Below are 20273 nucleotides of genomic sequence, written 5' to 3'. Positions count from 1 at the left end.
TATCTGGAACCAGAATTGTTGGAACTGTTGAGTGTTTATACCACTAGAATTCTCATTCCAAAGTGAGTTTTAATTACTGAGATAGTTCATTTCAAATAGCCTGACATGTTTCCCGAAGATGTGGGAGTAAAGCACCATGATTTCACTGGCTACAAAGAACAGGAATAAAATGCTTGAAGAGCTTCATGAACAGTTGCTCTTTCTCAGACATCATTCCTTTAGCTATATTGAATTGATTTATTTAGCTTTCAGGTGTTCTCTTTACCTTTACATTTCTAATGAAAATATAACTGATTCATGGATTACTTCACAATGAATGGCCACTTAGTAATTTTGCCAGTTGCAAAGTCCAATTCTCTTCTTTTTTTGTTTTTCAGGAAAGGCAAAGAAGTACCCCCATCTTTCAAGCAATTTTTTAGTAGTTCTCTGGCTCTGATGCAGATCAACCTTTCAGGCACGAAACTGTCTCCTGAGCCTTTAAAGTGAGTCATTAATTCATTTTCTCCAGAGCTTTTAAAGTTCAATTCATTATTATGAATGTGCCGGAGGGAAGGAAAAAGACGTATGATCCTGAGACAGACAAGGCAGATAAAAATGTCTTTTTATGTGGGGCACTAGACGAAATCAAATTCGTCTTCAATACATTGTGCACTATTGATATTATTGCATCTTCTATCGGGGGGAAAAGTCTTTCTTTGGTTTGTGGCCTTGGCAGTAATCACTGGCCTATAGAAGTTGTGTCCCCAGGTGCCACTGTCATTCCATGCCCTCTGTTCAGGCCGTTTTGGGGGTACTCTTGTTTGTGTGTTTTAATAATAGTCCAAATATTCCTACTAGCCATCATAAGACGTTTATATGATTGCAACAAAACCAGTTTTTATTTATTTTTAAAAATATTAAAAAATCATTTTTATGCAGAAGAACTGGAGTACAGGCCAGAGGTATGGGGGTTGAGAGGAATCACCAGAGAGAGTGGGGAGCAGATAGGCAGACTGACTGAAATACACAGCTGAGGGAGCAGCGGACGAGACGGGAGAGGTCTGCTGCGCCGTGTGGGTCAGCTCCCTGGCCGGGGATCGAACCTAGGCCTTCATTATGATAGTGCTGAAAGTTAACCCCTAGGCCACCAGGAAGGCCCCAGAACCCTTTTTTTTAGGTGCTTGGGTTCCCTAGCTACCCAGGCTAAGATAGGCTTGTTGGGGTTTCTTACCCCAACACCTTATTTTATGGCTTAATATTCCTAGTGTAGGTATAGTGGTAGAGGTAAGCTGATGAGCTAAATTAAGGTTTAAAATTATTTTGTTCTCCTTGAAATGTTTGCTCACCATTGCCAGAAATAATCAAAAGTTTGTTGCTCAGAGGCTATAGAATAAAGTTCTCTTAGACTCTAAGGAACTTATTCAAGCAGTGAAGAATATGAATATGTCAGAGATGCTCCAGTGTATGTGCAGACTTCTCTCTTCCCCAGCTGACACCTAAATCAGTATTTAATTTTCTCGGCATGAAATGTTAACCATCAAAGCCTGCTATTACATTTTACCTGAAAATTAATCTTCATCCAATTTGTAAACTGTCTTTTTTTTTTTTTTGTCCAATTTGAGAGGTGAAAGTCATGATTACAGTGTTTCACCTAATACCATGAAACTACACAGTGGGCATCTTTAAAAACAGTAGATGGAGCCCCTGTTACCAAAAAAAAAAAAAAAAAAAAATCTGAAGTTACAACAGACGTTTACTTTTTTTCCTTAAACATTGAATCAGTATGTTATAGATCTTTTAGATGGAAAAGCTGCAAATAGTTAAAGCCTCACAGATTGTTGGGAATTAATAAAGCTGTCAGAATCAAGCTTCTAAAGAAGATTCCCTTACAGGTTACTCACACTCATTCATTCAGCTAATACTTCAAGAGTTAGGTGCCCAGAGGTGAGTGACGAGGGTACAATGCCAGGCTTGAATGGAAGGTTGGCATGTTTAAAGTCATGTTAGTTGCAAGCACTTCTTCAATGGTGTTGGTTCACGTAAAATCGAGAGTACCTCTTCATTTATTACTGTAATAGATTTTTTTTAAAGATTTATTTATTTATTCATATGGAACTGGGGTACAGGCCAGAGATGCGGAAGGTGAGAGCATTCACCAGAGACAGAGTGGGGAGCAGAACAGGCAGATCAACGAAGTACACCGCTGAGGGGAGCAGCAGGCGGGCCAGGAGAGGTCTGCCACACCATGTGGATCTCCTCCGGGGCAGGTGGGAATCGAACTCATGCGGAAGTGGCTTTAGCTTCTCAGTGCTGTGCTTTATCCCGCTGCGCCACCAAGGAGAGCCGATTACTGTAATAGATTTTATGGACAATTTCACATTATCACAACACTGGATTTTTTGTACTTTATTATAGATAACAAGCATAAATAATTTTTTTCAACTTTTTTTTTTTTTTTTGAGTTAGAAATGCAACTGTATTGTGGGTGAAGTACTCACTTAGGAGTGAGTGTGGGCAGATGCAGGGACTCACTCAAAAGTTGTTTTTTACATGTTAAATCTTAGGACCTGGTCTTAGTAGTGTGACCATTTAACATTACATCAGTTATTGCTTCTGGTCTCTGTTTTACTCAGTAAAATTTTAATGCTAGAAAAAAGGCTTTACAAGGCTGAAGCATATGTCAATAAAATTCCATATCTACATTTCATGTGACACTAGAATGGGACAAGGTACACTCAAGCTGAGGTGCTCGGATTTACCTGTGAGAGGGGCTGGAAATGGAAGGGACCTTGCAAAGCACTACCCTAAGCTAGACATCACTGTGGGTGCATCATAGAGATACCACCTCCAGTTGTGGGAAGGTACCGTTATCTCGTTTCTTTATTGTTGAGGCTTAAACAGCTTAGTAATTCATCAAAGTGCCCTTGTGTTGGGTGGTTCTACTGGGAAGCAAGGTGGCACAGGCATACATTCTATTTATTCACAAGTGCTCCTGGGATGACCACGTTGACAGTGAAAGCCTTGGCCGACTTCATGAAGCTCTGTGACTGGAAACACCCTTCTTAGAACTGTCCTGAACTGGAGTGAGCAGGCTGGGCCTTTAGATCTCTGCATTGGATACAGGCTACCGGGAAGGAGACGTAATTTTGGATTAGTTGCTTTCTTCAGTGAATCAGTCCCCAGAGAGGATTGAGAGACTGGAAGGTGTGTACAGTGTCAACCTCAGTCAGCCAGCTACCCCGGCTCTGTACTCGCCCTGACCCCACATTGCTCCTTCTTAAATTTTTAAGGAGCTGGGGGTCAGGAGCTATAAGAGAATAAGGTAAAGAAATGCAGCTGCTGATGAGAGTAGCACTTTGGACTTAATCTTTTGCAGAGTTCCCACTTTATTTGGAGTTCTTCAAAAGCAAGGCAGAAAATATTGATGTTTTATAGTTATGCTTTTCCTTAGAGACTGGCAAGCCAAGTTGAAATAGTCCAAGGGCAAGACATGGTGAGGTTGCTCGTCATTGCTTCCTGAACGCCTCAGATAGTTTGGTTCCTGTTTCCGAGGCTGATCTGTTCCTATTTGCTGCTCATTCTTGTTTTCTTCAGCTTTTTGTACTCTCATCCCTTCTTCCCGGATCTCTTAACCTCCCTGCCTTCCTGGAACAAAGTAACCCTTTTTCTCCAAGCTCAGATACTTGGTATTGAAAATAATACGTTAACTGTGTTATTCCAGAGTTATTTGGGGAACTAAAAGACAAATTCTTGTCGTAGTCATTTTGTACTAGTAATTGAGAACTGAGTGGATTAAGGCAGATTTTGTATCACCGGTTTACAAGAAACAATGTGTCTTATTAGAACACCCCCCACGGTTTTTGTATGTTTTGTTTATCTGTGTCTGTGTGTGTGTTTTTTTTTTTTACTTATTTGCAACAATTTCTGTGCATTTTTTATATTTATGTGTCTCAGGAGTCATCACATCTTAATCACCGAGCTTCTAGAGTTGAATATTTGAAAGCACGCCATTTGTTTTCTTGGTTTTTAATCTACAAGTCAGAAAAGCGGGAAGGATTTTGCTGTCATCTAAACTTTGTAAAACTTTATAAAATACATAAAATAAACTTTGTAAATATATAAAATATAAAATTGAGTCCTTAGAAACTCCGGGTAGATTAGAAATTAAAGGGACCTCTTTGCGCGTGTCTGAATTCTTCCTCTTTTGCTGATGAGAGCCTGAGATGGCAGAGAGAAAAATCTGAGGTGCCTCAGGCCGGGACCCAGCCTTTGGGTTCCTGGTCCAGTCTCTTTCAGTGCCTTAAAACAACCCCCAGCAAAGAATGGGAGAAAATACTTTTTTTTTTTTAAATAGTTATTTATTTGTACATACAGAGCTGGGGTACAGGCCAGAGGCTCAGGGGCGGTGAGAGGCTTCACCAGAGACAGAGTGGGGAGCAGAACAGGCAGATCGACGAAGTACACTGCTGAGGGGAGCAGCGGGCGGGCCAGGAGAGGTCTGCCTCGCCATGTGGTCACCTCCGGGGCAGGCGGGGATCGAACTCATGAGGAAGTGGCTTTAGCTTCTCAGTGCTGTGCTTTAACCCGCTGCGCCACCAGGGAAGGCCGTGTAAGAAATGGAACAGACCAGCTGCACAGAGGAGCTCTGCCCAGTCTTTCTCAAAGGACAGGCTCTCGAATGAGGAACAGGGAGCTAGATTAGAGCAGTGGAGTGGACGACTCTCCGGCTTCCTTGTCACAGCTCATCTCCTTGGCTGGCAACAGCCAGGCTGCTGTGCTCCTGGCCTTGGGGTGCTCCCTCCACATGAGACCCAGAGTCAGTAGTGGGGCAGATCTCAGAGACTCCGGGGTGAAGTCATTCCCTGCCTCCCTGCCTTGCCTGGGTGGAGATGGAGCTCCTTCTCTTGGAAACGTGGACACGAGGTGACCCCTGCTAGCAAAGGCTGACTGTCATTCTTCACACACATATGTGCTCCCCTGCTGGAAAGGGGAGCCCCCTCCTGCTCATCCTTGTGTTGTCCACAGGGCCTGGAGGAGGACCTCTGTAATGTCATGGATGTGTATGTGTGAGGAATTTCTGTTTTAAACCCACTCGCTGCTGTTGGATCATACAGGCTTGACTTGTGAATGTGGAATCCATCGATTCTCTCAGAGAGAGGAGACATCTGTGTGACTAGTCCTTTCTCAACAGGCAGATGAGATTGCTCTTTAGAGCCGAGAGCTGGGTGGCCCAGTGACCACGACGAGCCAGGCAGATCCCAATGCTGCAGCTCTAGTGCATTCTACTCTTCCTCTTCCCGCCTCTGCAGGTCCTTAATAAACCCATCAGCTATCATTTCACATCCTGGAGTACTGTGACAACCTCCCTGCCAGATTCCTTAGGGAAAACCAGCTTCCCTTTGCTACTCTAACAATCACCTACGAATATTCTGAACATTATTAAAGGTGTTTTCAAGCAGATGCAGGTGGGAATTTATCTGTGATGAACACAATTTAATTTCACTGTGCAATTAGGTGCGCTATTGATTTATTTGCATAGGAAAGGCAGTCCTGTCAGGTTTTGCATTTATGATGGGCCTGCTCCTTGTCAAACAGAAGAATGTGGCGACGTCAATTTTTTCACTGCTGTTGGGAGGCAAAAATGCAGTTGGCATTTTAAAAAATGGGGTGGTGCTGGAATCTTGACCTGTGACTCAGAGGAAGGCGTTCTTCTTTCTCTGGGTTTTATTCAGTGTGCTGACAAATTTTCAGTGTCGTGCGTGGAATTTGCATCTCAAGTGTGTGTTTCCTTCCCTCAGGGCACTGTTGTTGGGCCTGGCTTGTAACCATAACTTGAAGGGGGTCTCCCTTGATCTCAGCAACTGTGAGGTAAGAGCACCTTCCGCCTGCACACCAGAATAGATAAATCGCCTCAAGATTGCTTTGCCTTTTTCCTGCAAAAAGTGTGATAATACAGTTCCAGAGGGTATAAAGGAAGCAGAAAAGCACGCATTACAGAAGTTTCAGATGTTCTGTATTTTGCAAGTTTTATCTACAAACAGCCAGGGAACACCATGCAGAAAGCATTCAAGTGTGTTTTCACTCACACTCCCATTCCTGGTGCCAGTTACTTAAGTATTTTATGAAGAAGCCTTGAAAGCGAAGCTATAAATTAGCTTTGCCATCACAAAACATGGCTCGTACAGCTTTCTCTGCAGGGGACAAATGTGTATAACCTAACTTGGATCCTGGAGTGTGAAAGGAAATGGCTGTCTTTTCATTAATTTTGCTTTTGAATATCTTGATTTAAAACAGGAAATGTAAGATGCTTCTCAGTGCCATAGCAGTTCCAAACACTTCCTCTGGAAAAACACACAAAGAATTGAAGCTCACTACTCCTACATTTTAGAGGGGATTTGAACATTTACTGTCTTGAAACCTGGTCTATACGGAGATGAGTAAGAAAATATCAAAATACAAACCCCGTGGCCTTTTCAGAGCCTGACTTCCCCCAACAGGACAAATTGGGTGTCCTCTCAGGGCGGGAGGTGAAAATCTCTTCATTTCTATCCTGGGACTTAAGCCCTTGCCATGTTCCTTTTCTTCCCCACGGCTTCCCTCCCTTTGCGGATACAGTTTGGGTCCAATTTCTTCAACAATGGCCTCAGACCCCTGGGGCTCCACCTGAGTTTGGCCAGGACTACGAAGTCCCGGATGAATCAGTGCCTAGTGTTTTCCCAGCATCTGCATCTGCCCCGGGAGGCAGTTCAACCGTCTGCCTGTGGGTTGTTAGCAGATTTAAAGGACCTTTTGTTTTTAAAGATTTATTTTATTTTATGCATGTAAGAGCTGGGCTGTAGACCAGAAATGAGGGATGTGAGAGGATTCACCAGGAACAGGGTGCTCAGCAGAACAGGCAGATCCACTGAAATACACTGCTGAGGGGAGCAGCAGGGGAGACGGGAGAGGTCTGCTGTGTCACGCAGGTCAGCTCCCTGGCCGGGGATTGAACTCACGCTGCAGTGGCTGCAGAGAGCCTCGCAGTGCTGAGACTTAACCTTGGGCCACCAGGGAGGCCCCTAATGGAGTTTTTAGAAAAGTGCTTCCTACAAAGCTTGTTTGCGCTTATTTCTGGGGGTCTTCATCCATCTGAGTCAAATTTCCCCCAGTTCCTCACTCCTCTGTGACTTTGTTTTTCACTCATGGTTTCGTGCTTACTGACTGGGACAGGCACTTGCCTGTCAAACCCACCCCCTGTATCCTTTCCTACACAGGCTGTGAACTTTCTTGAGGGCAATGTCTGTGTATTACTTCGTTTTGTGTTTCCCTTAGCTCGTAACAAGATGCTTTGCACTAGGCCAACATTAAATATTAAAGGTGAACACTTTCCCTCTGAAAATCCTAGACACTGGCCTATCTGAAACCACGCCATAGAAATTGTTAGTGCAGGAATTTTAAAATTGATTTTGTGCTTGAATAAGCACAGCTATCTGTGACTTACTAGTCTCTTTTTTTGGGGGGGTGGAGTGGGAGGAGGATTGGAGAATCAAACCACTTTATTGAAGGACTTTGGGGGAGAATTAAAGGCAAGGAGAACAATGAGAATGATATGGCTCGGATCTCTCTAGCTTCCAAAACTTTGTTGGTCTTTTGTTTAGAAAATCCCCCCCCCCAAAGCCTAAAAACCTAACCCTGCATTATGAAATTTTCATATCAATAACTAGTCTTTTATTTATAAAGCAAGCTCACAAAATATAAACATTTCTGGTACTATGAATTTTTTTTTTACTAGCACTTTAATAAGGGGGGGTGCATGAAATAGTAAAAACTTTCTTTTTGGGGGGCTGAAGAACAGGGTTGGAGATGCTACTTACTCTATCAAAAGAAAATCATTTTGGCATAGATAGTTTGCATTTTTAGCTCAAACGACCTATATGTGGTTTTTACTATTGTGATTAAACTTCATGGCTGCTACCAAATTCATTTAATTCAGTGATTAAAATAAGAATGGACAGAAGTAATCATCTGCTTCCATTCTTACAGTTGAAGAAGCTAAGGTCTAAAGAAGCTGAAATAATCTAGCTCTAATGGTAGATGAAAATACGCTCTTTTGGTTATTGCTAATATGAAGTATCATCAGACACAAGTAAGTGGGAAGGGACTGTTTCCCCAAAGAACACTGTGCTATGTTCTCATGTAACATTCTTTAAACATCTTTGCAATCCTTTTGGGAATAACTTTGAAGGGCAGTTGTATTATGTGACCTATATACAATCTACAATTTTGAGGGTGAAAAATGGCAGGTCATTGCCAGTTGCATGTGGCTGAACCCAGAAGCCAGTACTTGAGAATCTCCTTTCTTGTCTTCTTATTAAACAGGAATTCAGATCAAGTTGCTCTTTGATAGTAGCATTACTATTGGGGTAATTCCAACTTCATTTTGTCCATTAATTTATGGATTCCCTAATAAAAAGATTTTGCTGGAATGGGGGCCCTTTCTTCTTTCCAGGTTGTTCCACCTTCTTATGGCCTGAATCACAGAATGGTTGACCTCATTCATGAAGTCACACATTCTATTGCTACTCATGAAAATTAGTGAAACACAAAATTGTCTTTCTAAATTGATGCCTTGTCACTTTGTTTGAAAGATTTTTTTTATTTATTAATGCATACAGAATTATGCATAAATTATTTGTTTATGGGGTTCAGGCCAGATTTGCAGGGGTGGTAAGAGGTTCACCAGAGACAGAGTTGGGAGCAGAACAGGCAGATGGACTGAAATACACTGCTGAGGGGAGCAGCGGATGAGACAGAAGAGGTCTGCTGTGCCATGTGGGTCACCTCCCTGGCCAGGGATTGAGCCAGCTGCAGTGGCTATGGACAGACTCATAGTGCTGCACTTAACCCATTGTGCCACCAGAGAGGGCCCGTCACATTTTTTTCTTAGGGTTAGATGCCCAAGATCACCAAGGTTTCACTTTGTTCATCTCCATGGTACAAAAAGACTCTCCTAAAAGCTCTCTGGGATTATGTAGAATACAAGGCACTCAGAGTAATAACAATTAATCTTTAATTATTTTTCTATTTCAGAACCTGTGTAATAATCTCAGAGAAAAGCTTTCACTAACTTGGGAGTGTAAAATTGTTATTATGTGTTTCCCACCCCCCGTTCGTTCTCTGTTTAGGTACAGTAGACACAGTCCACTCTACTTTTAGCTTTTTTATCAAAACCATGAAGAATTTGTCACTTATCCTTCTTGGATGATCAAATGACTATCGCATTAGTGTAGTAAGAAATGAGGTTTCTCTATGTCATCATACTCATTTGGGGAAGTCAGGATGAGGGCTGCCAAACCTGAAAAATGTCCCGTGTCTGTATAAAAACTGCTGTATAAAACCCAGCAGTTTCTGAATTGAGTTCATCATCCTCTACAGATGTCTATAATACAGTGGTCTACCTAAGCCATCCAAGCAAAGGACAAATGTAAAATCCCTTGATGTCTGTTCTCATGCTTGTAAATAGGTCATTTATTTTACTATAAAATAACTACTGTGCACTATCCAATTTTATAATCAGGTTTGTATAGGTGTCATAGAAAGTAAATGAACATTCTCTCAAGTTGGTGCTTAACAGTTACTGGAAAGGGAGGAAAGTAACCTTAAAGTTGGAATTAAAAGTGTCTAGATGGGTAACTTAGAATAACTTTGCTTAAGCAAATTTTTTACCATATGCTAGTTCCTTTGCTGTTTATTCTCACCTTTCCTGGTGAGCTACCCTTGTAGTATTTCCAGATATTTCCGTGTTGCCTTAAAGAGGCATTTCACACAAATTTGAATGAGAAAGGAAATTTAGCTTCGTGTTATTTTTAAAAAGTACCATGCAGTTATTTATAAACTACAGAGTTGCTTTGCTACAACATAAACATCATGGTTATTTGGAAACTTAAAAACAGATTTTTGGGGATGTATTCTGAGGGCTCAGCTAGTAAGTACTGAAAATAAGCTAAGATAGATGGATAGATAGATAGATGGATAGATAGATAGATAGATAGATAGATAGATAGATAGATAGATAGATAGATTCTATACTTAGAGAATGAACTTCTGTATTCCTTTAGATATCATATCCTACAGTATTCCTTAAGATGCTCCCCATGAATTATGTTAGTACTTCACTTTCTTTTCCTTGGTCTTTGAGTACCAAGCAGAGTAATTTCTCTTCTGTGGGAAAATGTCTCAGTCTTGGGAGGCATGGGGAATCCAGAGGACCCCCTTTGAAACCTGGCTCGGTCACTGGGCTTGTCAAGTGACTTCCCATCTTCCAGCCTTTGTTCTCACCTGTGGAAAGGGGTTTATAATCCTCTTCTGGGAGAACATTTGGCACATTGCTCAGCCTCGTGTACGAGCATGCTTATCTGAGGAGAAGGAGGATGCCTACAGAGGAGGCGAGTTTTGAATGTCAGGAATTTTAACATTGGTCAATATTGCCTTTCTCAACACCTTTATGTGGGGACTTTTCTTTGAGTTATATTTATTTAGATAAGGTTGATGTATAGCACATTACCTGTCTTTGGGGTATTAATTTACACCTCCACAAATGTATGTGGTTTCACCACTCCTGCCACCAGAACCCCAGTCATCCTCTATTAGACCGCCATCCCCGGTGCTCCACCCCAGCACACACTCCCCTTTTGATAGTTCGGCCATAGTGGTGCTATTTTCCCTCCTTTTTCCCCCTCCTATTCCCGCTCTTCTCTTTCGCTTCTGGATGTCCCAGATTTATGAAACAGTCTCCCTTTACCATAGCATTTTTGGAGGCTTGCCTTCAAGCTATTTTAAATCTTCCTAAAAGTATTTGTCTCCTCAGCTTGTCATGCTTAATTTTCAACATAAAACAATATGACCCTCTCTGGCTGGTCCTAATTCCCTCCTGAAGGGTAAGGACTTAACCTTCATGCAGATGTTCAAAGAAATGTGTATGTGTCTTTGCCCTTGAGATCAGTTCCAGAAGAGGTGTTAGGATTTTATATGGTGGTGGAGGGCTGGCACTCGTATACATTCTCCCCATGTATCTCTCTGCCTGACGGAGACAGGGATTTATGTATGCTGGCCTGTGTTTAAAATTCTTATTACTTCCTCCTTCTAGAGAGGACTTGATAAATGTTGAAACTAAATTCCTCAAGCTTAATCTCCTTCCAAGTGAAGGAGAGAAATCTCTGGTACTCAGAGAAGATGCAAAAGCTAAACACAGCTGAGGGTCTGACCCCCCTCACAGAGCAGTTTGAGGGGCCTGTTCCTGCCCATTGTCCAGGTGTGTTTGCAAGGTGCTTTGATGATGAACAGAAAAAGAGCCAGGTAGAAAAAATTGTGATCCAGGAGGTGAATTGAAACTGAGGAAACTGAGTGATTTTGGTAGTCACTCAACCAGCTTTCATGGGCGAGTGTGGGTTTGCTGTGTGTGTCTGGCTCTGTTCCTTACCTGACATGTGACCTGTCAAAACAGGTATGGAATTTCACTTCCAGGTGCATAAATGACATGATAACATACATGCAGTTATTTGCACCTTGGACACACACACACACATACATATATATGTAGACATTCACATTCCATATATATATGGACATATGAATGTCTATATAGATATGCCTTAAAAGTCTATATACATACATAGAAAGAGAGACAGCCATACTTACAGATAAATATATGTGTATCTGTTTCTGGTTCTACATTAACTTTACACATCAAACCCTATCAGAATGGGTATTGAACTGAATGTTATCAAACACTTTTTATTTTTTATTTGGTCCTTGGAGAAACATACACAACTACAGTTTCATGTGGGAAAATTTCCATGGATAAACCTTTTTTAAGTAAAATGGGACTGTATAGGAGAGAAGTAATAATTTAGGGGTGTTTCTTTACATTAAATCATGTAAATCTTTTTTTTAATGGTAAGTGATCTTGAGGAAGAAAAGTCCATTATTAAAAATTCTGTCTAGATTTTAGTTTTCTGACTTTTGTTCTCACCATGGATATTTGAGTGTTAAATAGAACTACTCATTCAGGATGTTTCCTTCATTGAGAGGACACTTCTGAAAGAAATGTGATTTTTACTTTTAACATTTCAAAATGTATTCAGTGATTCAATCACATTTACTCTTCTTTGATCTTGCTTTCTTTTAAATAATGCTAGCATGTGGCATCCAAATGAGGGCAATTTAAAAACCAGTTTTCCATGCACACATGCAGACACAAGTCTCTAATTATGCAAATGCATTTAAAAGGATTTTCATTTACAGTAATGGAAAAGCTTTTACTGTTTGGGGGAAGCTTTAGCTTTGGGGGATTGATTTTAGGCATCTTATACCTGGTGAATCCAATTGAATGTCTTTGGTAACTGAAGATCAGTTTTTTTTTTTTATTTAAATTGTTTGCTTTTGTTTGGGGAGCAAATACAGCTAGAAATGTTTTTTTTTTTCTGGCTGTTTTAACATTGTGTATTGCTAGACTTTAGCTTCTCTATTCTTGTTCTACCTTCTGCTGATAACAGTTTCTGTTTTTCTCTTTTGGCTTTCCTTAGCTTGGCCATTGTGTAAGTACTATATGAATCAATAAACTAGGATATAGTGATATATTTGATTTTTTTTTAACTATTGGGAAGGATTAGTTTTATGAGTAGGTGCTATAAATATAATCAGTGGGAGTATTTATAAAATAACAAAATGGAGCATGCTTCCATATTTGTAAATGAAATAGTTTTCTAGTATTACAATCGAAAGCAGAGATTTTCTTGTAGAAATTTTACCTCTCAATAGAGAAATCACTACAGCAAGTAAAGAAATTGTGGAGATTAATATAAATTGTATTTATATTAATCTTTCCCAAAGCACATTGTCTTCATGCTCCGAAAATCAAATGTTTCTTAAAGTGTTTGCCTACATGATTTCTTCCTTTGATCTTTCATGTCATCTATGTCACTATTCACTTTTTCAAATATTAACCTCTGGCCTGGGGCATTCTTCCATGCCACTTTGGAGTAAAGAACCTATTTTTTTTTAAAAAAATTCCTATCTGTCATAAAATAACACTTTTGCAAAAACACAGTAAAAGTGCATTACTAGAAAGACTTAAAAGAAGTAAAAATATATAAGCCCTCAATTTTTATGAATAGATGCAAGAGGTGGGAGGGGAATTTCCCCCCCTTCCCCGTTAGGTGTTTCTTGGGCTGGTTGAGTAATCAAAGCAGCATAGACACATTAACATGGAGAAAAGCATGAATGTAATTATGTGGTTACTGTAAATCTACATAGATGATGAGGATCATGTTTTCAGTCAAGGAGACAAGGGCATATTTCCTGCATTAAGGAGTGAGATAGGGCCTGGGGCATTAGAGAGAGAGGGGGCCACTCAGATGATGAGGAGGTGACTCATGACTAAAACCAGATGCTTGTTTTCCCACCATAGAGAAGAGTTGTTTTCCTGGATATAACCTTAAATCTGGATAACAGCCCCAATTTCCAGTCTCCTAAGTAGTTAGGATGATGCTAATCGTTGCTCTGGATTCTAATAGGCTTCAATTGCTATTAACTTGAAATATACCATAGACCAAAGCATCCCGCCTTGGAAAGAATGTTCTGAAGTCTTGGGGATGCCTGTTGTACTGATGCAACAGATCTAAAAGTGTTATTACTAAGGCTTCACAATTTTTCATAGTCAATTTTTATGCTTCATTTATCAAGGCCAGTAACAAATTTTGCAGGCTGCCTGAGTCTATAGACCACACTTTGGCCAGAGCTGGGGATAGTGTAGAGAAGACATGATCAGATGGCCTCTGTAGAGTTGAGAGCTCCTGAGAGAACAAAAAATGTGGTGAAATGGGCCTGTTCACTCTCACCAGTAGCTCTCCCCAGGGGGGTTACAAGCCCTTCTTTTGTGGAGCCACTGGACCCTGATTTCCCTGAAGTGTGTACACAGCCGGCTCCCTGTGTGGTACACTCCCATTCAGAGTTAGCAGGTGTCTGTAGACACCTCACAGGCATCCACTGTCACCTTAAAAAGTAGAGGAGGCTGAGTGTGAGCACATTAAACAGAAATACTGAATAGAGAGCAGTCCAAAAGATCCATGCAAAACTTTGCTTAACGTGCAAGCTACTGGAGAAATTGGTAAGTTTGGGTTCAGGGGACCATATAGCTATTGCAACTAAAATAGTGAAAAAAGACTTTAGTTTTTCACCTCAAAACTTGAATAAGTAGAAAGTATTATCTATAGTGTATTGTAACTTTATTATAGATGTTAATGTGAATATTAATTTTCCAAAAAGAACTGCTTTGTTTCTTGATATGTGATAGGCTCCCAGTAAATGACAGTTGCATTTCTCTTAGTAATTAGTAAGTTTACTGAGCAAAAGGACCACAGCCTGGTAAACTGTGTATCTGGCATGATGCTTTACACATACCATAGGACTTTAAATTGTTGCTGATTGGGGGGTGGGGGGGAAATGTTCATACCTCTATGAAATCTTTTGGTTTCATGGAAAAGATGAAAAAGTATTGGGTGTTCTATGCTTTTCTCTTTGGAGCAAGCTAGGTCATAAGGCATGTGACTTAGTTTTGTTGTAAAGTAAACATGATAAATGTTCTAAATTAATCTGGAACTTTTCTTTTTTGACTCAGTGAGTTTATACATTTCAGTCTGTACTCACCTTCAACAATTCACTCTGCTTTCTAAGAATGGCACCATGTCTGGAGAACATTAAAGTTTTTGACACATGAAGTCAGTCTTTATTGTCTCTGGTTAAAATAATCACATAGATAGTATTTCTCATTTATAAGGGTTTCATTAGATTATCGGAAATCACCAATGAAGAAAATTCTTGTGGGCGGAAGACACTGTCTTGCCAGTAGTCACCCTGGGTGGCCTCTCTCTTTAGTGTCTGATTGTTCTTCTGATGATCATTGTAAGTGGTATGGAAACAGTAGCAATGAGTAGTGCTTGGCTCTTTTTCATGGATGGTGGCTTATTGGATACATGTTTACATTTCTTTGGTACTAGGTTTAAAACTTACTCTTTATTTTTAATTCTTTGGTTACACCCTCAGTAGGTAGACATTTCACTTTGTGCTTGATTTGTGTTTCTCTAGCTGAGATCAGGAGGTGCTCAAGTATTAGAAGGCTGCATTGCAGAAATCCACAACATCACCAGCCTAGACATCTCTGACAATGGTAAGTCAGAAGCCAGCAAAGAAAGGAGAGAGAAGTCCTATTCAAAGCAAATTAGTGAAGGAAAAAGTCATCTCTCCCAATCTCGATAACACATCAAAGTAAAAAAATGATTTCACTTCTTGACTACTTAGGACTTTTTAATTTAACAGTAGAGTTTCTTTATGGGACAAATCTCCACCAAAGTCTTTCTACATTTATCCCATGGCCAAAAAGTACAAGGTTTATGCAATAAAAGAAATCAATTTAAATTTTTATATGGTCAGTACATTGATGATGCTCTGAGTGGACCCTTTGCATATCTTGGTGATAATGAAATTGAGCTCTCGTTTCTTATGTGGAAGCTTGCTTCATTAACTTCATATTTGTGGATTTAACAGCATGTGCATATGTATCTGCTAAATGTGCATAGACAGCCGCACTTAGCTGCTGTGGTACGTGGAATCTTTTCTCCCAAAGTAATGGGGAGAGATGCAGGTTCCTACTGTCTGTTCCCAGTCCCTGCTGACTGCTTAGCTGCTGACTGTTTAAGAGATTTATATGTCTTTGTAGACAATGAATTTGTGCCTGTGAAATGATAGGACATGGAGAGAGGTCAAAAAAGATTCTTTGAAAAGAAAAGAGTAGAATCCTGGGCTCCTCGGGAAGATAGTCACACCCCCGATTGTCCCTTTGCTTCACTGGGTTCCAGCTGAGAGTTCACTTACTCACGTGTGTTTTGATTCTCCACTTGCTCTGATTTTTTCCAGGTTTAGAGTCTGACCTGTCTACCTTAATAGTGTGGCTCAGTAAAAACAGATCAATACAACACCTGGCATTAGGCAAAAACTTTAATAACATGAAATCCAAGTAAGAGTTTGAATTTTTTTATATGAATGATGAAAATAACTAGCTTCCTGAAAGCTTTTTATTTGATTCCATTGTGCATCTTTACAATCTTTTTAGAAATCTGACACCAGTGTTGGACAACTTAGTACAGATGATTCAAGATGAAGAATCAGTGAGTATTCAAGATCTTGCTTACAATCTTCTGTGTGGGGATATGCTTAATACTTATTTCTCCTAGTTAATGTTGATATATTTTCAGATAATTTTATGTATGTATAGATTTTCTGTTATTGTTATTTTTAAAAATAGCTATTTTGTACAATTACAGAATGTATTTAAAATTTTCTCTCCGCTGATCAGCTCTACTAATTAAATCAAGATGTCACTAGCAGCTGAATAGAGGTATAAATCAAGCCCTGAGCCCATCTGTTAATAAACTTCTTACTATCTCCTGCCTTCCGCTAACACACTAATCGGCAAAGCATGAATTTTTGCTATCTACTTGACTCTGTGACCTTATATCATGCTGAGAAATATCACGTTGCCAATTTGAATTTCATCTAGTAATTATGTAGAATTACAAGAGACTAAGAAGGTTGTCCTCTATCTTAAATTGCTTCTTGAACTCCAGTAATCCTTCTCATACTTTTATCTCTTTTAGTTGTTTCAGACCAAGATTTCATTCAAATAGTGCTGGAAGCTGTCCTTTACCATGCTTTAGAAAAATAGAACAAGATATTTTATGGGCCAGTAGGAAGCTCTCCACCATTTAATATCCTTAACTTAGACCTGGGATATCACTCCTTTTGTTTCACTAATGCACTCTAAGATTTTTTCCCTTGCCTGTCTTCCTACAAACTCAGCTATTATGGTTTCTAAAATACCACTATTTTCTATTCTCATTAGAAGATTCACATTATTTCTAAATTCCCTGTCAATCTGTAGCCAATTCTATGAAGTCACATTATTCATGTTTTGTGACAGCAACTTTTCTAAGTCATAACATTAGCGGACAGCCCTTGAAATAAACTCTAACAAGGAGAGTGAGTTACAGATAACTACGTGATATAGGCCAAATTTTTTAAAAGTATCATTTTCCTTTTTGGATTATTGTGGGATAATAGCAAATTCTATTTTTAACTGAAAGCTAACTTTGCTGAAAAAACTTAAGGGCCATGGGAGATGGGGACTGGAACTTTTTTTTTTTTAATAATATAGTGGTTTATTTTTATATCATTTTTTGGTGACTTTTTCCATCTCAGTTGTAATCCCTGTGGGCTTTCCCATCACCAAATCACCCGTGTGCCATCACTATAGTCTAGTGCACTCTCTTCCTTCCCCTGTTGGGGATTGGAACTCTGTCTGGCTTCCTCTTGTCCATCTCTCTTGGGCTCTGATTCCGTTCTGCTTCTTTGCTGTATGGATAGAATTTCCAACCTATGAGTTATAAGTGAAACTCATTATTATTTAATGACTCCAAGCACTTGTCTTTGTCTTCATTTTCTAATAAACCTCATACTCTGTGGCTCTTATGTGAGGTTATTACAATTAGGGGCGTAATTAGAATGTAATTTACATGCTTCAGCATTTATGCTGTTTGTTTTACATACTAAAATTGACTTTATACCACCCTGATTTATTTGAGTTTCTGATTTCCCAGTATTGGCCCAGTTTGAAAACATTGGGGGAGTTAATATTACAGAATCATACTTAATAGTCATCCCCAAATATTTGTTTCACAGTATACATTTTAGGAAAATTTGCATTTTGTGAAACTTGTTTCATGTTTCAAAATTTCATGTTTTGGTAATTACACCAGAGTCTTCAAACTGTTTCTAAAATGTTGAAACTGTCACTTCAGGATAATCTTGATATTTAAAACACACTTAAAATCATACTTGCAGAGGGTAACGTTTGCTATGTTGATGCAAATTCTGTCATGGTACAGTCGTGCTCCAGGGTAATACTGTGCACTGTAAAGCTTTTTATGTTTACAAAAGTCGCTGACTTTTCCAAGACACAGTTACCTTCTGTTCTTTTCCTACTTCTGCATCAGTAATGTGCAAAGATGACTTGTGACTACTATAAACATTCTAGCCATCACATGGCACAATGGTGCTCATTTTTTCATTTTACTCTTTTAAAGGTTTTTGCATATATACAGCAATCTCTCTCCTGTTCACACATTGTCCTTATGTTTGTAGAGTTTATTCTTTGACTAGATGGAACAGTGCTCTCCTCCTTTCACATTTTGTTTGGTTGGAAGACCTGTGTGCCTGTGGCCTCCAGCGCTGTGTTAAGAAATAGACGGGAGCTGTCAGGTTGCTGTACCTGTGTTATGGGGTGGTACCTTGGAGGTGCCCAGTTTCCAGGGAATCCTGCTTTGAAGTCTTACATCCAAACCTCTGTTGTTGTAACCAATAGAACACAATATGTTTCTCGTGGAAATGCCTGTAGCAAGGCAGCGAATTCTCATGTTAAGCATGTCAAACTATGGGAGGAAAAGGAAGATTTCATATAGTAATGTTACTTGGAACTGCAATAAATCAAGAAGGGATGACCTTATAAATATGCATGCTACTCAGACTCTTCTGTTCGCAATTATGACTCTGCCTATTATTTTTAAGTGTTAACTGGGGTGTATTAGACCTAGAATATAGTGCTGGCATTGGTGCTTGCTAGCTTGGGGACTTGGCAGTTTTCCAGTATTAGGAAGAAGCTGTAATATATCATTTTTGTAGTAGTGGAATAGAGATTATTGAAATGGTGAGAGATGTGATTACTGCTTTTTATTAAAACAATGTTACATTTGTGTTTATTTAAAGTATTAAGTGTTCCCCATTTGCTTGAGTGTAGAATCTTAAGAAAATTGAAGCAACCTCACTAAAACTTCCTGAGTCCAAACATCTATAGGCTTCTTGGCTGAAGTTTTAATTGCCTTTGCATTTACCAAGTCTTTTAACTGAAAAGTTCTGATGCTAATTAACATAATGTTACCCTTTGATTTTACTTTGGGTGTAGTAAATTTGGAAAACATGGTTAAATTTAGACACTAAGGACGATAAGTATAGGCACTTGGTATAACCAAGTGGATACCTGAGGCTTGAAACCATCAGTGCCATACTTGTGGAGATTATCATGCTATATTTATATAAAATGGGAAACAAATACTTGACTAACCCTCCAGGAACAGGTTCAATGATAATAACCATTTTGACAGGCTGTGGTAGGTAAGCCCCACCCACAGTGTTCTCAAGCAGCAAATTGTGTGCATAGTTGAAGAGGTTTTACTTAATAATAAATCAACAACACCCTTGCCCGGCTTCCTACAGGTGTTTGACAGATGTTCCCGAACAGGTGTTCCTTTGAATGGGAAGGTTGAGAGCTGAATGTGTGCAGATACATGCTAGGCTTTGAGCGTGAGTCACACGACAACTCAGGCACATTTTGAAAGTCGCACTACAACTGGCACAGCAGAGCCTGGTCCTAGATGACCCTGGAAGTGTCTTGCAGTATCTAGCTTTCTATAATGTCCAAAGTGCTTACAGAATTTCTAGCTTGGCTGGACCAATGGAGAGCATCTCCAGGACAGCCTGAATTCTGACTTTTCAAGCCACACTGGTCCAAGTCCTGAAATGGTCACTGCTGTTTAATTCAATTACAGCTTGAATCAAGACTAGCAGGGTCAATGTTCACACGGCTAGGAAGCCAACATTAACAAGTAAAGCGATCTGGGTATAAGTAGGAACCTGATGTTCTTTCTTTTTTTTGATCAGATACTATATGGGCCAAACCATGCTTACCCTAAGGCTGAATGACTGTCAGTCTCTGGGTTGAGTTAGCTTGGATCCTATGATAATAAAAGGTCACACACATTTGACTTATCTATTTCTTAAAGTTGTAGGTGTGTCTTCTTTCTAATTGGTGTGAGATAAAGCTAAGAGTGACAGTCAAAACTTCTAGGATAAGCTGATGGGACAAGTTTGTGCAAGGTTAAGAGTATAAAATCTGGAGCCAGACAGTCCTGTTCCAGTTCAGCAACTCTGTGACCTTGACTGAGATGCTGAAGCATTCTGTTTCTTATTTGAAAACTGGAGATACAATACCTAACATAATAATTTTGGGTTACCCAGTATTGGGTCCTAGGAGGATTAAATAAATAAATACATGTTAAAGAGCTTAAATAGTGGTTCGGTATAGTGTTTGATCAGTGTCAGCTATGACTAATCTTGATTGCATTTTTATTTTGTGTTTGTCCTCTATT

General features: G+C 39.7%; 1 protein-coding gene across 4 annotated transcripts in view; it reads left to right on the top strand.

The window, feature by feature from the left end:
* LRRC16A (leucine rich repeat containing 16A) overlaps positions 1-20273 on the top strand; it is a 316783-nt gene that overhangs the window by 204041 nt on the left and 92469 nt on the right. For 2 of the 4 annotated variants that reach the window (XM_012732955.1, XM_012732953.1), the window contains exons 16-21: positions 378-482; positions 5778-5847; positions 12543-12554; positions 15103-15184; positions 15931-16030; positions 16127-16181. In XM_012732955.1, coding sequence (XP_012588409.1) covers positions 378-482; positions 5778-5847; positions 12543-12554; positions 15103-15184; positions 15931-16030; positions 16127-16181 — 424 coding nt within the window. The remainder of the gene's footprint in view (positions 1-377; positions 483-5777; positions 5848-12542; positions 12555-15102; positions 15185-15930; positions 16031-16126; positions 16182-20273) is intronic. The other 2 variants (XM_004693329.2, XM_012732954.1) reach the window with 1 other exon arrangement.

The sequence above is a fragment of the Condylura cristata genome, unplaced genomic scaffold (genome assembly GCF_000260355.1).
Source record: "Condylura cristata isolate star-nosed mole 26May11 unplaced genomic scaffold, ConCri1.0 scaffold00037, whole genome shotgun sequence".
NCBI classification, from domain to species: domain Eukaryota; kingdom Metazoa; phylum Chordata; class Mammalia; order Eulipotyphla; family Talpidae; genus Condylura; species Condylura cristata.
Note: the sequence above shows the minus strand (reverse complement) of the source record. Positions and strands in the feature narration are given on the sequence as shown.